We start from the raw sequence: 16743 nt of genomic DNA on the forward strand, positions 1-16743 counted from the left end.
GTGTATGTGTACGTGTGCATACATGTGAATATATACACTCACACATACACATATTCATACATATATACTTGTACATATACGCAAACACATCATATTTTGTATGTATATGTATGTATTTTGTGGGTTTTTTAAAAACCCAGTGGTGTCATTGTATACATTTTGATCTGCAACTTTTTTTAGTTGCTGTCTAGCTCTTCTGATACTTTTTCACATCTGCGTAGTATTCAATGCCCGAGTGAGCCATGTTCATATATTCGTATTTGTACTCCAGTGTGAACATGTCCATGTGCATGTCAGTGTTTCTTTAGGTTAGATTCCAAGAAGTGAAACAGCTGGACCCTAAGATACACATATTTTATTTTATTTATTTAGTTTTTTTGGAGATAGAGACTTGCTATGTTGCCCCAGCTGGAGTGCAGTGGCGCGATCTCAGCTCCCTGCAACCTCTACCTCCCGGGTTCAAGTGATTCTCCTGTCTCAGCCTCCCGAGTAGCTGGGACTACAGGCACACGCCACCATGCCTGGCCAAGTTTTGTATTTTTAGTAGAGACGGGGTTTCACTATACTGGTCAGGCTGGTCTCAAACTCCTGACCTCAGGTGATCCACCCACCTTGGCCTCCCAAACTGCTGGGATTACAGATGTGAGCCACTGTACCTAGCCAAGACACACATACTTTAAATTTTAAGATACCACCAACTTATCTGCTTCCAAAACAGTGGCTGTTTTGATTTATCCTCCCTCCAGCAGTTTGTGAGGCATTAGTGAAAATGGTTAAGAGCTCAGAGACAGCCTGGGTTTGAATCCTGGCTCTGCCACTTTCTATGTTTGTGACTTTGAGAGAGTCGCTAAGCCTCAGCTTCCCCATCTGTAAAATGGGAGCAATAATAATACACACCTCATAAGGCTATGGTGAAGATCTAGCAAGCTAGGAGTGGACGTGCAGCCCTCAGGACAGTATCTGACACATTGTTGTCATTGCTGTCATTGTGTTATGACAGTTTCCTTATCTTCATACAAATATTTACCAATACGAATCTTTAGAAAATCGTAGAACCGCCGTGCATGAGCCACCACGCCTGGCCAACAGCACGTATTTATTATCTGATAGTCTGTGGGTCAGAAGTTCAGCATGGTCTCACTGACCTAAAATCAAGGGATCGACAGGGCCCCATTGCTTTCTTCAGGTTCCGAATAGGATCTGTTTCCTTGCCTTTTCCAGATCCTGGAAGCCGCCTTGGCTCACGGCCCCTTCTTCCTTCTTCATTGCCAGCAATGTTGCACCTCTCTGTGTCTTTCCTCAACAGCCACATCTCCCCATGACTTGTGCCTCCTTCTGGCATATTAAGGAGCCCTGGAATTACATTAGGCCCACCCAGAGAATCTGGGATAAACTCCCTATTTTTAGGTCAGCAGATTAGCAACCTTCATACCCTAGTGCCACGTAACTTAATATATTTACAGGTTTGAGGGATTCGGACACGGACATCTTTGCGGGACGAGGGTCATTATTGTCCCTACCACAGGCCCCATGCAGGCCCTTGTCGTTAGGCAATGTCTGAGCCTGGGTCAGAGGCCTCTGAAGCAGATGCTAAATCTGCGTCTCAGATAAGGGCAGTGCCTTTAGCATCAAACAGCCCTGTGCACGCATCGCCGCTCTACCACAAGCCACGTGAACTTGGACAAATCGGTTTGCCTCTTTGAGCCTCAGTTTCCTCATGTGTGCAGTTGGGATGATAATGTGAAGATTGTATTTAATGCAAGTAAAATGATGGGTGCATCACACATCTTAGTGAAGGTGAACGTTCATTTTTTTTTTTTTTTTTTTTTTTTGAGATGGGGGTCTCACTCTGTCACCCGAGCTGGAGTGCAGTGGCACAATCATAGCTCACTGCAACCTTGACCTCCTGGGCTCAGGTGATCCTCCCAACTCAGCCTCCCGAGTAGCTGGGGTTACAAGCATGCACCACCATGCCTGGCTAATTTTTAAATTTTTCATGCAGACAGGGTTTTGTCATGTTGCCCAAGCTGGTCTTGAACTCCTGGCCTCAAGCAGTCCACCCAAAGTGCTGGGATTACAGGCATGAGCCACCGTGCCCAGCCTCTTTATTGTTGTCATTTAAGATGACTTTACTCTTCCCTGTCCCAGGCTCAGGAGCAAGTTTCTGGACTTACTGTTAGCAGTTAGCAGGTAACATTGGTAGTTGTGTTCTACCAGTAAAATGGTAACTTTAGCCTTACCCTGTGCATTCACTGGTATAGTGGCTGAATAGATTGTTACATTCTGACCCCCTGGCCTCGTGCTTGACGCAACTAACATCATTCTGCACTCTCGCTTCCCCAGGTTGGTGGTTCGTCAGCACTGCTGAGGAGCAAGGCTGGGTCCCCGCAACGTGCCTCGAAGGCCAGGATGGGGTGCAGGATGAGTTTTCTCTGCAGCCTGAAGAAGGTAGGGAGGAGCTCGAGCCTTTGCTCGCTGGGGAGGAGCTGTGCAGTCATCGCCTATACTGGGTTATCGTTCACCCAGTCTCTTCTTGAGGCCTCTGCCTCTGCTTCTCAGCAGCTCACTGGCTCAGGCTCCATGGCCTGTGAACCAGAAACCAGGCCATGGTATTAGGGCTGAGGGGCAAGCCCGCCCTCTCTTAGGGGCCTTTGGTAGCAACCTAGGTGAGCCTTCCCAGAGCTCGAGCCCTAACCCTTTCATGGGACCCCAGGAGGGCCCCAGCCTGATCCTCAAAAACAGTTCACTATTTCTGCCTAGAATTATTTGGTGGCCGAGGTGCTGGAGCTGCTTCAGCTCATTTGCAAGACGTTTGGCCCCATCTGTTTAAAAACCTCTGCTTTCTCTGTGGGTTGAAGTGGCCCTGACCAGGGGTCCCCCTCCACTCACCCACAGACACACGTCTGTTGTTGCCCAGAGAACCTTCCCTACACATGTCCTGAATGGTGATTCCTGCCATGCCAGAAACACTAAGTCCCAACCAACTCCCTTTCCCCCCGTAGAAACATTCCTAAAAGTAGGGCCTTTAGTGAGTTCACTTCACTCGTCACCAGGGGCTTAAGAATCAGACACACCTGAATTTTAATCTCCGCTGTACCACTTCCTGGTTGAGTGATCTTGGGCCAGTAATTTAACCTCTGTAAGCCTCAGCCTCTCATCTGAAAATCGAAACAATGATATCTACATCATGGGATTTTTGAAAAAAGTAAATGAGATCCACCTGCAAAGAACCTAGAACAGTAAGTGACCAGTAACAGTTATTATTGTATCAGCAATACCTTACCTAGAGTTGAGTTTTTTTGGCTTTTAGTTGACTGTTACGAGAAAGCACAGAGCCACATATAGCGTATCTTTATCAGAAAAGAGGGTGAGGAGAAGGGGGTTGTTTCTATGCTCAAAGGTTAGCAAAACACTGACATATGGTTTTGCATCGAGTTGTATTACAGCCAGCGCCCCTCAGAGTGAAATATCTGTTGGTTTGCTCTGTGTGTGTGAGGCCCGCCAGGCACTAGGCAGGGATAACACAGGGTTACTGCCAGAATCAACTCAGATTAAGGGGTAGTGATGTGGTGCGTGGAAACTAGAACCCCTGAGATGCTGAATGATGACCACCATGACAGCACCTCTGTCAGGCACTCATTGCTGTCCCGTTTTACAGATGAGGAAACATCTGAGAGGTAGGGAGACTTGCCCAGGGTCACACAGCTAGAAGATGGTGGGAGCGAGACCACATTTTCTTCAGTGTGTACATTTATTTTCTTCCCCGGACCACAGGTAGTACTTTTATTTTTTTTATTTTTTTTTTTTTGAGACAGTCTTGCTCAGTCGCCCAGGCTGAAGTGCAGTGGCACAATCTCAGCTCACTGCAACCTCTGCCTCCTGGGTTCAAGCGATTCTCCTGCCTCAGCCTCTCGAGTAGCTGGGATTACAGGCGTGCACCACCACGCCCAGCTAGTTTTCGTGTTTTAAGTAGAAATGGTGTTTTGCCGTGTTGGCCAGGCTGATCTCAAACTCCTGACCTCAAGTGATCCGCCCACCTTGGCCTCTCAGCGTGCTGGGATTATGGGATTACAGGCATGAGTGACTTCGCCTGGTCCTTTTTTTTTTTTTTTTGAGATGGGGTCTCGCTCTGTCACTCAGGCTGGATGCAGTGGCACAATCATGGCTCACTGCAACCTTGAACTCTTGGACTCAAGTAATCTTCCCACCTCAGCCTAGCGCCTCTTTATAATCATGCTAGGAATGGAACTATGTCTACTAGAAGCCTCTTCACCCAAGTTCACGGTTAGTACTCAGGATCTTGGTCTTCCTAAGATGCCTGGGGCTTGGAATAGACTCAGAGGTAATGCTCTCCTGGATGGGGACATGTGCTTGGTGCCACCTTTGCCTCTACACGTTGTGGTGCTTTCTTCTCACCTGTGCCCTCTGCCCTTCCTCCCACATGCTGCCCATCCAGTCTCATGGAGGTATTGGTCTCTGCCCCGGCCTGTGGGCCGCCGCCGGACTCTGGGGGACTTGTATGCCATCAGCTGGCGTCAAGGTGCCTACCTCGGAGTTTTCTTCCCCATTTGGTGTTTGGAGCCAGGTCCCTGCACCTGCATGAGCCTCCCTGCTCTGGGACTGCCCGTGCCTGTTGCATGTGAGAAACAGTGATCTCATCTGTCTTGTGTGACATGTATGTTGTTGGCATGTGGGTTTGGGAGGGGCGAGCCTTGGGTGTTTCTTGGCCTTGAGGCTCTAAAGTTTCTCAGGTTAAAAAATGATGCCTGTATGTTTCTATAAGGCTGAACCAGACCTGTTCCTTCATTCAGGCTCATTTGAGTTGCAAGGGAAAGAAATCCATGTAAACCAGGTTAAGCAAAAGGGGAAGTGTATTGACTTATATCACTAAAAAGCCCAGGGTAGGGCTAGCTTCAAGCAGAGCTGGACCTGGGGATTTGAAACTCTTATCAGGACCTGGGACTCTCTCACCACCTCTCTGCTTGTTGGCACCATTCTCTCGTGATGACAGCAATTCCAAGTACCTTTCAGGGACATCACCAAAGAAAGAGCTTCTCCTTCAACACAAGTCCTAGGATTGTTTCCAGCTGACCCACTAGGGTCACTTGCCATCCATAAAACCAGTCACAGTGGCCGGGAGTTGCAACGCTTTGGCCAGGCCGGGGTCCCACACCTACTCCTTCCCTCCAGGAGGGGGTGAGCTTGGCCTCACCTAAGCCATGGGGACAAAGGCTGGTAGCACCACCAGAAGAAGGGCAAATGCACACTAGGAAGGAAGCCCCCGCAGGCCTGCAGTCTGCAAGGTCTTCCGCCCTCTGCCGTGTGTGCAATCACTGAGCAATCCATGGATCCCAGAGAGGAACTCAGGTGGTAGAAAATCTGCCCGTGCAACTCAGCTGAAGGGTGCAGGGCTGCAGGAGTCCAGGCTCATACGACTGACTGCCCTCATTCTGGGACCCAGGTGGCACCCTTTCCCACCCGAACCAAACAGAGCTTCTGTGCACCTGGATTCTTCCGTCCACCCCTCCCAGCCCAGCAGCCCAGCCTGCAACTTCCGTGAAGCAGGGGAACAGCGGACTGTGCTGAGCACAGGGTATGTGCAGCTCGAGTCAGCTCAGCCCCCGCCGAGCAGGTCAGCAGGCCAGATCAATACATAAATAAACGCCCTGTGTGTTTGCCGCCTCCCTCTGTACCAGCTGGGCAGGCCGTGGACGGCGTGTGGTGTTTTCCCAAAGAGATAGCGTCTGCAGCAGCATGTTAACCATGACACCAGGCCACAGCTGGCTCAGGCACTCACTAGGGCCAGAAAAGTAACCAAAACAGGAGAGCCCTTTCCTCTCCTTGCCGGGCTCCCTTGAGACACACATCCATTTTTCTCCATTTCAGCTGCCAGAGCAGATAACATTGGGGGTGGGAGCTGTTCTAGTTCTGTGGGACACCCTGCCAGTGAGCAACCTGCCCCGCCGAGCCCAGGCCCTCCAGGGCTACTGTGGGAGGGACGCAGCTGGGGGCAGCTCTCAGGGGCGAGGGTGAGGCCGTAAGGATGGTCCCACCGTTTCAGGGGCCGGGGGACTGCAAAGTGGGGTAGAAGGCATCCCAGTCACACGAATGAAAGTTGAAGCTTCGAGCATCGTTGGATTCAAAGACTTGAACATAATTAATAAAAGTGAAAATCAGCTACCGGCAAGGTCATGAAAATCACGAACTGTGTCTTCCTCGGTAGTGATTTCAGCCTGAAACCCTCCACTGCCAAAGTTCAGCTTCTCCCTGAACTCTCCACCAGCAAGAGCTGGTAAGGAGCCACAGACAGCTTAACCCCCTCTGTGTGAGCGAGGTGGCTCCCATCAGGCCTTCAGGTCTTGCTCATTTACTGCATATTGACTGATTTGCTCAACACTCCAAGCACCATGCCCAGTGCTGGAGACATGGGAATGAACAAGACAGACAAAGCCCTGCCTTCCTGGAGCTCATATTCCAGCAAAGGAAACAGACACACACTCACGAAACACAATAAATAAGTCAAATATATGTTGAGTTACAAGGTAATTCCTGGTGTGGGTGGGGGGCAATAAACAGGGATAAGGGGGATGAGAATGCCATGGACGGAAATACTGTAGAAGCAGGTGAGGCGTGAGGCTGAGTGTGTGGCGCTGAGGAGTTTCAGAGGGATCGAGACCTGCCCTTTGTCCTGTGTTCTGTTGCTGCTTGCACAGGGCTGTCCAGGGCTAGGTCAGGGCCCGGGGGGTGCCCAGAAATCTCTGAAGGAAATCTTCCCTCCAATGGGCAAGGGCATCCCAGGCCTCTTGGTGTCCTCTTCTGACCCCAGCTTCCTTTTGTCCCCACAGAGGAGAAGTACACGGTCATCTACCCGTACACAGCTCGGGACCAGGATGAAATGAACCTGGAGAGAGGGGCTGTGGTGGAGGTCATCCAGAAAAACCTGGAAGGCTGGTGGAAGATCAGGTACCAGCTGCCGCCTCCCACTGTTGCTGGGTGGGTTTGGGGCCACATGGGCTCCGGCTTCACAGAGGTCAGTCAGTGATTGCATCTGGGTGAAGTTTCTGCCTGAACCATAAAAGGATACTTCTCTGTGTTGTTTGGCCTCCCTCCCTGCCCATATCCTTCCCTAAAAGTCCGTAATAAGCAAAACTTTCTCCAAACACACTGAACCACAGATAGCAGCAACCCTGTTAAGCAAGGCTGGTTTCCACCTCCAGATGTTTCTCATAATGAGGAATTGGAGGCCGAAACTGCCCCATGTGAGTGACAGCCCCCTTCAGCCCCATACTGAGAACAAGATGGTGCATAAACGCTCAAGGACTGTAATTCATCCTAGGCTAATAATCTGCCCTCATCTCTCGAAGTCCATTGGTAAAAGCAGGGCATCTGCATTCCAAACACCTTTGACAGCCCTTTCACCTATGTGATGAAATCAGAGCCTCCCAGGCAGGCAGGGTGGCCAACTGGTCCTCACCTTGCCTGGGACTTCCCCAGTTTTAGTAATGAAAGTCCTGGGAACCCCTCCTGGATCACCCCCAATAGGCAGGGTGTGACCGCAGGAAATTAGGGCAAGAGAGGAAGCCAAGGTCCCTGCGATCTAGTGTCTGCGCCGTGATGTGTGGCGGGACATTTGGGCCATTTCCAGGAGGCTGAGCACGTAGCACTGCATTCATTCATTCATTCATTCATTCATTCAACAAACACCAAGAATCTGTGCTGGGCCCAGCCCTGTTCTGGGAGCTGAGAAGTCGACAGTGAGCAAGACACAGGAGCTCACACCACCCGGTGCAGAAGACAGACTCATAAACAGTGATAGAGCAGGTGGCCGGCCGTGTTGGAGGGATGCATGGGGACTTTGGTACACAGAAGAGGGGCTTCTCAGCCTGGGGATCAAGAAGCCTTCCTGAGGGAGATCTCAGAACTTAAATTTGAAGAAGGATAATGATAGTAATAGTGTATTAGTCTGTTTTCATGCTGCTGATAAAGATATACCCAAGACTGGGAAGAAAAAGAGGTTTAATTGGATTTACAGTTCCACATGGCTGGGGAGGCCTCAGAATCATGGCGGGAGGCGAAAAGTACTTCTTCCATAGCATCGGCAAGAGAAAATGAGGAAGAAGCAGAAGCGGAAACGCCTAATAAACCCATCAGATCTCATGAGACTTACTCACTATCATGAGAATAGCACAGAAAGACCGGCCCCCATGATTCAGTTACCTCCCCCTGAGTCCCTCCCACAACACGTGGGAATTCTGGGAGATACAATTCAAGTTGAGATTTCAATGGGGACACAGCCAAACCATATCAAATAGCAAACATGGGCCGGGCACAGTGGCTCATGCCTGTAATCCCAGTACTTTAGGAGGTAAGGCAGGAGGATCACTCGAGGCCGGGAATTCAAGACCAACCCAGGCAACATAGCAAGATCCCATCTCTGCATAAAAACCTTTTAAATTAGCCAGACATGTGATGCGTGCCTGTAGTCCCAGCTACCCAGGAGGCTGAGGCAGGAGGATCACAGCCCAGGAGTTTGAAGCTGTGATGAGCTATGATGGTGCCACTCCAGCCTGGGCAACACAGCAAGACCCTGTCTCTAAAATTTAAAGACTTTAATTTTTTTAAAACGTTTTTAAAAGGATAACAAACATATATTGAATAGGATGTTATCTTGCTGCATAATAAATTGTCCCAAAACTTAGTGGCTCTGGAATTCAACAGTGGCTTAACTAGACTCAAGGTCACTCCCGAGGTTGTAGTTAGGATGTCAGTAAGGGCTGCAGTCATCTCAAGATTTGGTTGACGCTAGAAAGTGACGGTCAGGATTTCAGCCCATTCCCTTCTCACCCCAGAGCCCACTCAGCACTGCACATCACCTCCCATCTTATGGCTGTGTGTCCCCAAACAATGAACTGTGTCAAACTGAGGGTGTGGGTTATATACAGCCTGGCACTTTCTAATTAGGCTATTCCCTCTCAGAGCGTATTTTAAGATTGATAGACACAAACTGCAGATTTCTACCTAAATGTGGAGATTGGGAGAGATGTACCCAACTGGCTGTCACAGCTGGTGTGACTGACTGCAGCACACCCCTGGTCTAGATTGACCCCTCTGGTCATTGCTATTAAAACTGAATTCTGGCCAGGTGTGGTGGCTCATGCCTGTAATCCCAACATTTTGGGAGGCCGAGACAGGAAGATCAGTTGAGCCCAGGAGCTCGAGACCAGCCTGGGCAACATAGCAAGACCCCATCTCTACAAGAAATAAGAAATAAATAGCTGGGCATGGGGATGTGTACCTGTGATTCCAGCTACATAGGAGACTGAGATGGGAGGATCGCTTGAGCCCAGGAGTTCACGGCTGCAGTGAGCTATGATCGCACCACTGCACTCTGACCTGGGCGACAGGGAGAGCCTATCTCAAAAACTGAATCTCTCCTGCAGAGGATTAAGTGATGATGACACTCATTGAATTCCCTTTTGGGAGGACACTGAGCTGATCTGTCAGGGTCTCAATCACTCTGTGTTTAGTGATGGCCAGCTGGCGCTTGGCAAGCCCTGGACCCATCCCTCAACCTGCTAATCCCATATGAAAATGTGTTTAATCTCTGTGTTAACCAGCATGAACAGATCTCCATCTGTCTGTGCCAGGCTGTGGCCCCAGAGCTGGGACTGCTGGGAAGGGGCAGCAAAGCACAGAGATTCAGAGCGCAGGCTGGTGCCCTGCTGGCTGGGTGGGACGTGGTGGGTGCTGTGAGAGGGGCAAGTAGAGGCCGGGTTGGAAAGGCCTTGAAAATGCCAAGCTGAGGGCTTAGGCACCATCAAGGGGAAATACACAGTGTGCCAACCTCTGGCCCTGGGCAGTCACGACCCTTCGTTCCTGTTTCCTGGGACCTGTTGTGTGATTCCCAGTAGGAGCGAGGCTTCTTCCTTTGCGCCTGGCGGAGCAGTTTGACAGCATCCTTCCTCCTCCTCACAGGTACCAGGGCAAAGAAGGCTGGGCCCCCGCCTCCTACCTAAAGAAGAACAGTGGGGAGCCCTTGCCCCCGAAGCCAGGCCCCGGCTCACCCTCCCACCCAGGTGCCCTTGACTTGGATGGTGTTTCCCGGCAGCAGAACGCAGTGAGCAGGGAGAAGGAGCTGCTCAGCAGCCAGAGGGATGGGCGGTTTGAAGGCCGCCCAGTGCCCGACGGCGACACCAAGCAGAGTGAGTGACACCCGCCCCAGCTTCTAACACTCGGGACCCCCGTGTGCCAGCTCTGTGCTCAAGGCTTCTCACATCATCCCTCATCCTCACAGTAGCCCAGCTGCTCCCTCATCCTCTAGATAAGAAAACAGACACCCAGAAACCCTGGGGAACTTGTTCCAGATCTTTCAGCCCGTGAATTGCAGAATCTGAGTCAAGAGGCATTGCTGGCCGGGCGCAGTGGCGCACACCTGTAATCCTAGCACTTTGGGAGACCGAGGTGGGTGGATCACTGGAGGTCAGGAGTTCAAGACCAGCCTGGCCAACATAGTGAAACTCCATCTCTACTAAAAATACAAAAATTAGCAAGGCGTGGTGGCGGGTGCCTGTAATCCCAGCTACTCGGGAGGCTGAGGCAGGAGAATCACTTGAACCCGGGAGGCGGAGGTTGCAGTGAGCCGAGATCGTGCCATTGCACTCCAGCCTGGGTGACAAGAGAAAAACTCCATTTTAAAAAAAAAAAAGAAAAAAAAAGGGAGGCGTTGCTTTCCTATCCCAGGTTGCATTCTTTCTGCTATCTCACAGCGGTCACACTGGCTACTGTTTTTCAAGCACCTGCTACATGCCAGAAACCTTCTAATTAGTGTGATTGACTCCTCATAACTACCTTTGAGGAAATTACTACTTTTTATGTTTTACAGATTGGGAGTCTGAAGGGTGAGAGGGTGTGCCCAAGGCCCCCAGCTAGCAGACAGCAGGGGCGGGGACTTGAACCTGGGGAGTGCTGTGCTCTCTACTGCTCCGTGTGGCCTTGTTTCTAAGCCAGAGAAAGAAGATGGCCCTGTGGGCTTTACTCCAACACAGTGCCTCTCCCAGCTTGCTTTTCAAAGCCGCCTCATGTATATTTTACCATTTAATGTTTCCAACACACCTGAGAGTCGAGTTCATTACTGTTGTCGGCCTGGTCACACTGGCTACCATACCGTGTCTGCATGGGCACACTGGTGCCCAGGACTTATGCACAGTGCCCATGATCCTGTCTTGGTCATGCAGGGCAGGTGGACTCTGCTGTTGAGAAAGGACTTCCAGCTAGCCACAGAGATGAGGCCACTGCCCCTGGCTGGGCTTCTCCCAGCTGTTTTTAAGTGGCAGTGAACTTCTTGAGTCCCTCAACCAAGTTTCATACTTTGCTCAGCTGCCCTGAGAAGTCACTGATCATGTTTCCTCACATGCTGTGGCAAGAGTTCTGCCCATCCCCGAGTTTGTGTGATTCTAATCTGCCAATCATGGCCAAGAGGATAGGTGTATTCCCATCATCTCTAGAGGAGCAAATGAAAATCTGCAACCTCAATGTCTTTGTTAATGTATAGGTTCAGGCTGGACACAGTGGCTCACAACTGTAATCCCAGTGCTTTGGGAGGCTGAGGCTGGAGGATCACTTGAGGCCAGGAGTTTGAGACCAGCCTGGGCAACATAGTAAGACCCCCTATCTACAAAAAAAATTTTTTTTAATTAGCTGGGCATGGTGGCACGCACCTGTAGTCCCAGCTACTAGGGTGGCTGAGGTGGGAGGATCACTTGAACCCAGGAGATTGAGGCTACGGTGAGCTGTGATTGCACCACTGCACTCCAGCCTGGGCAACAGAGCGAGACCCTGTCTCTCAAAAGTAGATAGATAGATAGATAGATAGATAGATAGATAGATAGATAGATTCAGATGCTAAAACAAAGACACCCCCGACCACCACTGAATATACATATATACACACATCCAATAAATAATCTAGATATATATTTCTTTTTCACAAAACAGTCTGTGTGTATGTTCAGGGTTGATATGGCAGCTCCGGGCAATCAAGAGTCTTATTACTCCGCATCCATCTTGTTGCCTTCACCACCTGGTCCAGAACGGCTCACTACTAGTCCAGCCAATGAAAAGCAGTGCATTGCACTCCAGCCTGGGTGACAAGAGCAAAACTCCATTAAAAAAAAAAAAGGAGGCGTTGCTTTCCTATCCCAGGTTTCATTCTTTCTGCTATTTCACAGTGGTCACACTGGCTACTGTGTGCACAGCTCAGAAGCTACACACTTTCTACTTTGTCTTACATCCCACTGCCCAAACTGAGTCACATGGCAGTAGCTGGCTGCAAGGGTGACTGGAAATGAAGTCTTTATACAGACAGCTAAGTGTCTTGGCCAATCTCTGTTGCTATTTATTCTAATAGAAGACAGGTAAATGGGAATTTAAGGGATTAGCAGTCTCCTCCACACCCCAACGCCAGACTACCCTTCTGTATGGACCCGTGCTGAGCCTGCTCAACATTCTGCCCTTAGCCAGGAGCCTTGGACCACTGCAAAGTCCTCATCCTCCTGGCCCTGAGACCCAGAGCTAGGGCAGCCACTTCCGGAGTATAAACCCCTGTGTCATCAGCCCAAGCGTGTTTGGTTCGGTGTGTTTGTGTGTGTATTGTTGCGTTTGGGTTGTTCTAGAGCACAAAACCAGGTGCAGTTAACATTCACTGCATGCCTGCCACATGCCAAGAGCTTCACAGATGTTTCCTTTCATCCTCACTGCTGCCCTGAGTGACACACATTCTGCCAGTTTTACAGATGAGGGCCTTGTGGCTCCGAGAATCCAATCATCTGTCCAGTGCCAGCAGCTGTGAGCCTCAGAGCTGGATTGGGACCCATCTCTGTGTTATTCTGAAGACTGCTTTTTGCCCTTTCTGGAGAATGTCCATGACTTGAGCATCCAGCACCATCCCCTTTCATTCCTGTGTAGAAAAGATCCAAGAAAAGCAACGTAGAGAGAGTCTGGAGCCAACTATGAGCCACGCGTGAGCAGCTCCTTCCTGCCCAGGCTATTCTCGCAGGAAGGATTGCGGCGGCATGCGGCCGCCTGTGTTCAATCTTCTGCAGGAGAGAATAGATCTGTCCTGCGCCCAGCTCAGGAATCTCATCTGTAGCACTCTGCACATGAGTGTAATAAGCTCTCGTTTCTCCATAGGATCACCAAAGATGAGGCAGAGACCCCCTCCTCGCCGGGACATGACCATTGTAAGTGGACCCTTGCTACTGGGGAGTGGCCACTGACTTGAGGGCTGTGAGGGGTGTCCACTAGCCCCTCGCACACCCCTCCCCCTTCCAGAAATGCTCTCTTTCCTGTGCACACAGCAGCCTTTTGAAGCGGGCTGCATAAATGCTAGTCCCACCCCCAGGTGGAAAGACTGAGGTGCAGGCAGGTGAAACAGTTGGCCCACGAGGCCAGAGTGCTCCTGTGACAGTTGGGCCTCGGGACCTGCTTTCTGCTCCCTGGGCCCTTCTCTTGGTCTTAGATCAGTCTTCTCAAGTCAAGCGACTTGAGGTCCAAGCCGAGATGAGACACAAATATCATCTGTGGTCCCATTCTCATATTCTGCGCTCATACACCGTTTTGTAAAATTCGCTAGGTACCTTTTAAGCCAGTACTTGGAACAATGGGTCGTTGGGTTTGGGGTTTTTTTGTTTGTTTGTTTGCTTTATTTTTTGAGACGGGGTCTTGCTCTGCTGGGGTTGTATTTTTTTAATGTCTGCTATTTATCAGGCACCTGTTGCGTGCCGTGCAATGTGCTGAGCGCCTCACAACATTAATTTAATACTTGAAGCAACCCCACCAGGTAGACACTGTTATGCCCACTCTACAGGAGAGAGAACTGAGGCTTCAAAGAGGGGTGATTTGCCCAAGGTCACTCCCACCATCAGTATTTCCAACGCAGATAGATCTACTAACAAACTTAAGCTCCCTCCACAACCGTCACTGCCTCTTATTTCAGAGAATATTGTCTTGCTCCAGATTCTCATGATTGTACCCAAATGTCCCACGTTTCTTCCCATCGCCCTAAAGCTGATGGGCCAGTGAGGTCTCACTGAGGAGATGACAATCTGTGTGGTCCTATTTGTGTTGTCCCTTAGAATCCAACTAGGTCCCCAGCACCCCCTTGAAGGTGATTGCATGCCCCAGGCCCTTAGTCTCCCCCTGACACAGGGTCGCAGGAGTGCACTTAGCATTGGCAATAACCCTGTGTGTGATCGTACCAGCCTCGAGGCCTCAACCTGCCGAAGCCGCCCATCCCGCCCCAAGTGGAGGAAGAGTATTACACCATCGCGGAATTCCAGACAACCATCCCAGACGGCATCAGCTTCCAGGCGGGCCTGAAGGTCGAGGTGAGTGGCCCTGGTGTTCCTTCACCTACTTGTGATTCCTGATTCCAGGCCATCACCTCCTACTTCTCCTCTGTCACCTACGTCACTGGGTGGGTGGAGGTGAGGCAGAGATTAACAGCTTTATAGTTCACATACCATACAGTTTACCAATTTGAAGTGTAAAATTCAGCAGCTTATGGTATTCACAGGGTTGCACCACCCTCACCACTATCTAATTCTAGAACAAAAAGAAACTCCTTACCCATCAACAGTCACCCTCCATCTCCCCTCAACCTGCCAGCTCTAGGCAGCCACCAGTCCACTTTCTGTCTCCATAGATGTGCCTGTTGTAGACATTTCATATAGATGAAATCCCACAGTATGTGGTCTTGTGTGACTGGCTGTATGCCTTTCTTTACCACCTCCCACCTCCGTTCTTACTTCTCCTCTCTCCTTTTCTTCCCACGCCCTCTGCTTGTCTACTTTGTTCCCCAGATTCTCTTCCTGCATTTCTCTTTCCTTTGCTTATGGGGTTAGAGCTTCAAGGTATTTCTTTCTCATATTTCCAAGAAAACCTGTAAGGGAGGGGATGGCCGCTAGGGCCAGGGTTTGGAAAGCTTTGGCAAAGATGGTTCTGGAGACACTTTCAAAAGCAGGTGAGCCAGTCACAGGCATCACCAAGTTCACTCTGTCACACGTGAGAGTTGGTCAGACCACACCCCCCCCAACCTCACCTTGGGAGGCCGAGGTTTAATTTACTCATCTCTGCAACAAATAAAATACTCCTGGATCACCTACTATGGTTGTGTGTGGTGGCTGCTTTTCTAAGCCCTGAAGAGTTGTCATCACCCTCCCCTTTCCTTTAAAGAACACAGCTCTGGTCCCTGGCACAGAGCACTGTCTGACGGCCCAGGGCAGTGGGCACCACTGATCAGTTCACTCCAGCGTACCTCTCTAGGGCCCCTCCCTTCCTTCCTGGCTGTATTCCAGGAAGGACTATAGCCTGCCTGTCTGCCCACCTTCATTCTTTCCTTCCCTCCTTCCTTCCCTTCTTCCTTCTCTCCTTCTTCCCTTCCCTCCCTTCTTCCTTCCTCCTCCCTCCTCCCTTTGTTCTTTCCTTCCCTTCTTCCTTCCCTCCTTCCCTCCCTCCTTCTTTCCCTTCCTCTCTCCTTCCTCCCTCCTTCCTTACCTCCTTCCTTCCTTCTCTTCTCTTTCCTCCCCTCCTTCCTTCCTTCCATCTTTCCTTCCTTCTCTTCTCTTTCCTTCCCTCCTTCCTTTCTTCCATCCTCCTTCCTTCCTTCTCTTCTCTTTCCTTCCCTCCTTCCTTTCTTCCATCCTCCTTCCTTCCTTCTCTTCTCTTGCCTCCCCTCCTTCCTTTCTTCCATCCTCCTTCCTTCCTTCTCTTCTCTTGCCTCCCCTCCTTCCTTTCTTCCATCCTCCTTCCTTCCTTGTCCCTTACTCCAGCTTGCCAGCAGCCCCACCAGGCACAACATGTGGCCCAGGCCTTGCTGTGTACTACAGTCAAGAGACTAGTTGTGCATCCTCTGGTCTCTGCTTCCAGAGACGGTGACGTATCTTGATGTTTCACTAGAAGGACATCCTTTTATGTTTTCACTTTGCTATTATCTGAGTCAAGGGCTAAAGGGATAAGATTTGGGAAAATTCTGAATTATGTTTTAATCCATTATACAAAAAACCTGCCCCTTCATACTCATTCTTTCTATACACATGTATTGAGTGCCTAGTGTATCACAATGTAAGGGTCATCTGAGACATCATCTCCTTTTTGTTTTTTGTTTTTTGGTTGTTTTTTTTTTGAGACAGCCTTGCTCCTCTGTTGCCCAGACTGAAGTGCAATGGCTCAATCTCAGCTCACTGCAACCTCCACTTCCCAGGTTCAAGTGATTCTCCCGCCTCAGCCTCTCAAGTAGCTGGGATTACAGGCGCCCACCATGACGCGCGGCTAATTTTTGTATTTTTAGTAGAAACAAGGTTTTGCCATGTTGGCCAGGCTAGTCTCGAACTCCTGATCTCAGGTGATCTGCCCGCCGCAGCCTCCCAAAGTTCTGGGATGACAAGTGTGAGCCACTGCGCCTGGCTAGATGTTTTTTTCTTATGATAGATCCGTATGCTCTGTTTTTCTCTTCTCCAGTTTTGCTTCCTGGCTCATTGCAACATTATCTTAGCCTTCAAAATTCATTAATGGAACCACAGCATTCTAGCAGTAGGGCTACTAGAAACACCTTAGTTACTTGTCTAGGCTATTTATCTTCAGGATGTGTGATGATGAGGAGGAGGAAGATGAGGATGATGATGAGGATGAGGATGATGATGAGGATGATGAGGATGAGGATGATGACAAGGATGATGATGATGAGGA

At 50.0% G+C, this 16743-nt stretch overlaps 1 protein-coding gene across 1 annotated transcript in view; it reads left to right on the plus strand.

Annotated features, from left to right (window-relative positions):
* SH3PXD2B (SH3 and PX domains 2B) overlaps positions 1-16743 on the plus strand; it is a 119536-nt gene that overhangs the window by 91359 nt on the left and 11434 nt on the right. The window contains exons 8-12 of the mRNA XM_050793167.1: positions 2344-2448; positions 6846-6963; positions 9976-10202; positions 13189-13238; positions 14259-14384. Coding sequence (XP_050649124.1) covers positions 2344-2448; positions 6846-6963; positions 9976-10202; positions 13189-13238; positions 14259-14384 — 626 coding nt within the window. The remainder of the gene's footprint in view (positions 1-2343; positions 2449-6845; positions 6964-9975; positions 10203-13188; positions 13239-14258; positions 14385-16743) is intronic.

Source organism: Macaca thibetana, chromosome 6, assembly GCF_024542745.1.
Source record: "Macaca thibetana thibetana isolate TM-01 chromosome 6, ASM2454274v1, whole genome shotgun sequence".
NCBI classification, from domain to species: Eukaryota; Metazoa; Chordata; class Mammalia; order Primates; family Cercopithecidae; genus Macaca; species Macaca thibetana.